Source organism: Belonocnema kinseyi, chromosome 7, assembly GCF_010883055.1.
Source record: "Belonocnema kinseyi isolate 2016_QV_RU_SX_M_011 chromosome 7, B_treatae_v1, whole genome shotgun sequence".
In the NCBI taxonomy this organism is placed as follows: Eukaryota; Metazoa; Arthropoda; class Insecta; order Hymenoptera; family Cynipidae; genus Belonocnema; species Belonocnema kinseyi.
The window spans coordinates 39237093-39241815 of record NC_046663.1 but is presented as its reverse complement, the minus strand read 5'-3'; the positions used below and the strand labels follow the sequence as shown (position 1 = coordinate 39241815).

Below are 4723 nucleotides of genomic sequence, written 5' to 3'. Positions count from 1 at the left end.
ATTCGCGATGCATTATCCTGTTCAATATACATTTTCACTTCAGTAAGGGTGTCAAAATACGCGTTTTCAAAATCGTCTCTTTCCTTTAACTGAACCATAGCTACAACCGCATCATCTACCACTAAAATTTCCATCTGAGTTTGAATAATATCGAACTTTTCATACAATTGCTCAAATATAGGCAATCGCGATGGCCATGAACCTACTCCTAAATTTTTGTCGTGGTCAAAAAAAGACCTTTTGAATCTGGTTAACGCGGTTTTAATCGGCGTTCGCTTAGCCTTCAACGCATCGAGTTCTGCCATTTTACGTAAAAGTTTCTTGTCTGAACTCAGTAAGGAATTAGATAAGGAATAGGGGCCTCACCGTGATGAAAAGGTTCAAGTTCCTCTGAAGTTCCAGGTCGTGCGGTATTTTGCTTCTTGCAAAATTCAAGAGAAATGTCCAAAGTGTGGTTGAAATAAATATCCGATTTCACAACCACTGAAGTCACTTTACAAACAGTCACTGTCCAGAACAATCTTGTTCTGCTCACACAGTCACATTTAACAGAATTTTTCAGTTTTATGTCACTTGCACTCGAAGTTCAGTTTAAAATTATTTTCCTACTGTATGAGAAATACGTTAAGAGTCCGCTAACTATATTCTCATTTTTCATAAGGTCACTACCACAATTTTAAGTTCGCTTAATTTTGCTAGTTCGTATTGCAGCTTAAGTTCAGAGTCACGAGTTCAAAGGTTCACTATTTTAAATTCACTTTAAGTTAATCCCACAGATTCACTTTCATTACAAATTCCCGGTTAATGAATTTAAAATTGCGGATATTATATCCGGCTCGAAGGACCAATGTTTGCACGTACAGGATAATTTCTACGTGCTGTATTAAATTCAAGGTTCAATCTGTTCAATAAATTAACACCAAAAAATGCTCTTAAAATTATTTATTAAAGAACATCTATCAAAGGAAGATTTACATCAACAAAAAAGGATAACTAACATCATTATCGTAAGTGCAAGTCGCGCTCAGTCTAAATATACAACAAATATTTGAAAGGGAGTTCACAAAGTTCACAATAAGAGTAGTTTTCACTTTCGCGTCTCAGACCACACTGGTCTTTCGGCTCCTCTCCTCCCCCTAGCGAGGCGAAAGGATCAAAATCGCCCTGATTTTCCGACGTTGCCAGAGATTTAGAAATTGGAAATTCGAAAGTTACAAAATTCGGCAACGTCGCACGGGAAATGGTCAGAGGGTCCTTGCCTGCATGGGCACCACTTGGGACTTCTTCTGGAGACAACTCTATTCATAATTTTATGGTCGCACTTACTCCTGAAGGCCAAAACGTGCCTTTGCACTACCTAAAACGGATTTAAATTGTAGGAATTTGAACCGATGGCTTAACTGCACTCTTAGTCTAAACACTAAACAAATATCAAAAAAACATTGTTGTGTTACGTCAAAATATTTTTTAATTTATTTCTATACCGCACTTCATCCTGAAAATCTATTTTTATTTACAAAACGTCTGTTAAGTTTTTTAAAATAATACAAAAAATATATATTACGCAACTGCAGTTACGGTATGGGAAGGTAAAAGTGTTTCAAATAACGTTACGGAATATGTAAACGCTCCATAAAAATAGTACTCGTACATTTTACGATACATTGATACACTGAATTCATTCTTTCAGAATCTAATTTCAACAAGAATATAAGTCTTCAGAAAATTTTAACAAATAAATTGTTATTAGAAAACTGAGCAAAGTATAAAAATGAGTGTAAAAGTGCGCGCGCACATAATAGTCTAGTATCTTAAAAATCTCTGAATTCTTTGAGTTCTCTAAAATCCTTGATTTCTCTGAATGTCCTGAAATCCTCAAATATTTGGAATTTCTTGAATACCTAGAATATTCTAAACTCTCCAAATTCCTTGAATTCTCGAAATTCCCTGAATTTCTGCAATATTATTAATTTTTTTAATTCGGTTGAATTCTCTAAATTCCTTGAATTTCCTAAATGCTCTCAAAGTCTCTGAATTCCCTGTAAACCTCGAATATCCTAAATTTTTTGACAATTTAGAATTCTGAAAATACTCTGATATCATTTAATATTGTGAATTCCCTGAATTCCTTGAATATTCTGGTGAATTCCTCTGTATTTTTAAAATTATACAGTGAATTTCAGGTAATTCAGTTGATTTTATTTCAAAAACTTAATTTTCAATAAAATTTGAGTTAAAAAATTAGAAACTAAATATTTTTGCAGCAGCTTTTCAATTTTGCAACATCCTTTCCACATTAGTAAAGAAAATACAAAACTTTTTTATTAAAAATAATGCCATGCCTACAATTACTATTATTTTTTTAATCAATTAAACTCTTGATTTTGCTACCAATCTAATGATTGAAAGAAACAAATATCTTGTTCTAATTAAAAAACAATTTACCGAATTTTAATGAATAAAACATATTTCATAAAACAAATAATTTGTTCAATATGATTTGTTTGACTCCGAAAAAAATATAATCCGCAAAAAAGTCCTGACTTCATTCAAAACAATAAATGTTGGTAGTAAAGAGGACCTTTATTTAATTCAAACAAAGAATTTATTTTGATCTAAATAGAAATTTATTGAAATAAACTGAGCAGAAAAAAGACAAAAAAATTTCAATGATCAAATAAAAAATTTGTTTAAGCTATATCAAAGAAAAAAAAATTTTTTTTTAAATCAAATTTTTTTGAATGAAACAAACTTTTTTCTCATTAGATATAAAAATAATGTTTATCTGACTAGGATCTTTTAAAATTCGATGCAGTATTTAGGAAGTTCTTTAAAAAAAGGAACTATTTACAACTACAATTCCTTTAAAAAATTATAAAAAATTATATAAATTTTAAGAATTTCCAAAAAATAAATAAATTCTGTAATTTTTATCGTCCGCAAATAAAGAATTTTCATTTGTTAAATCTACCCAATGAAATAAGTTTTTATTGTAAATCTTCAAAAAAAGCTATTCCAAAAATCATTCCAAATCGCGTCATTTTTTATTGCACACATTAAATATTGAAGTCTTCATTTTCAAATATTAAAACTTAAATAAGTTCAAAATGAATCTCGTTAAAATCGAAGTATTTGCAATTGTCAATATTTTAACTGAATGACTTGAAGAAGAATTTTCAATTGTTACTATTCAAAATTGGATATTTTTAAATAGTAAATATTTTAAATTAAAAAGTCTTTCATTATAAAAATTTTTTATCACAAATTATGTAAGTTTTAAAATAAGAAATCTGTATACTTAATGCTTTACACGCGAAATTTCTTTAATTTGGAAGATTAAGAATTGAAAACTTGGCTTTCGATCTTCAAAATCATTAAACTAGAATTCTTATGCATACACGTTTAAAATTGAACAGTTTTCAATTGTGAATTGAAAAACTTAAACTATTCCAAAAGTACACATTTAAAACTACATCATTTTAAATTATCTACATTAAATATAGGAAAATCTTCAATCGCAAATTTTCAAAGTAAAAGCAATTCTAAAAGATTTGCATAATTTTATTATTTTAGACTATAAACATTAAAAACTCAAACATTTTACTCTAATATATTTCATTTTAATTTTGTTCTTTATTAATATTTAAAAAATGTTGTTCATTATTATTTAGCAATTTTTCATTTAAAATCTTTAAGTTCAGAAAAGTACGTAACAAGACATTATGCTAATTCTTTTATATATAATTCTTAAAGACATTTTTCAAATTTAAATAAATTACGTTGTGAATTAATTATAAATTAATTTTAGAAAAAATTTATTATTCAAAGTAAAAGTACTAAATTCCTGAGGCTTAAATGGTAAAATTTTTTGCAATTATTAAAAGTTTAATTTAATTTATATTTAATTTTATAATTCAGCAATCAAAATAAAAAACGCTCGATGAAAGCGCATTTAGCGTGTTATTTTTGCTAGTTTATTTTTTATTTTTTATAAAAGCTTCTTCAATTTATCTTGTTATGTTACGTATCGATTCCCCTGTCGACTTCACTGATGTGAAATTCTCCACCGCGGAAACTCTCAGACGTTTAAGCAAATTTGGCCACTTTCGGGAATTCCTGTGTAATTAATTTCGACGAATCTGAATATGCAGAAGCACATAACCTGCCGAATTGCTAATAATTCAAATTACGACAATTAACAAACAAGTGTATTAGCAAATAGCAATTTGTGTGAATACGAAACTTATACGATTTGTGGATTTGCAATTCAGACCTGATGGTTTAAATGATTATTTAAACATCTGGTGCATTTAGGGACCGTTCTTAAATTAGGTAACATCTCGGGGGTCAAAAAATTTTAAAATCTAAAATTCTAAAGCTAATCATTTTTCTTTTTAAAATAATAAAAAATAAACTACAAATGAGGACACTCAAAGTGGAACTAATGAATTTTGAAATTTTAAAATTAAAACTTAAACATTTTTTCAATTCAAACATTGTGCCAAATTGATATTTTTTAACTTTTATTAACTATACAGTTCAAAGATTCAGGTTCAGTTTCAAAATTATAAACCCACGTTACTATTTTCAATTCTCCAATATCAATAATCAATCAATGAACTTTAAAATTTCAAAAATAATACTATTTTAAGGAATTTTCAACTAGAAACATTAAACATTAAAGAAACAAAAATTTTGTAAAGGAACATTTCTTAAATTAGAA

General features: G+C 28.0%; 1 protein-coding gene across 1 annotated transcript in view; it reads left to right on the top strand.

Annotated features, from left to right (window-relative positions):
- Positions 1-357, top strand: part of LOC117176425 — a 2429-nt gene extending 2072 nt beyond the window's left edge. Inside the window, exon 3 of the mRNA XM_033366665.1 lies at positions 182-357. Within this exon, the coding sequence (XP_033222556.1) occupies positions 182-357 (176 nt within the window). The remainder of the gene's footprint in view (positions 1-181) is intronic.
- Positions 358-4723: the final 4366 nt, after the last annotated feature.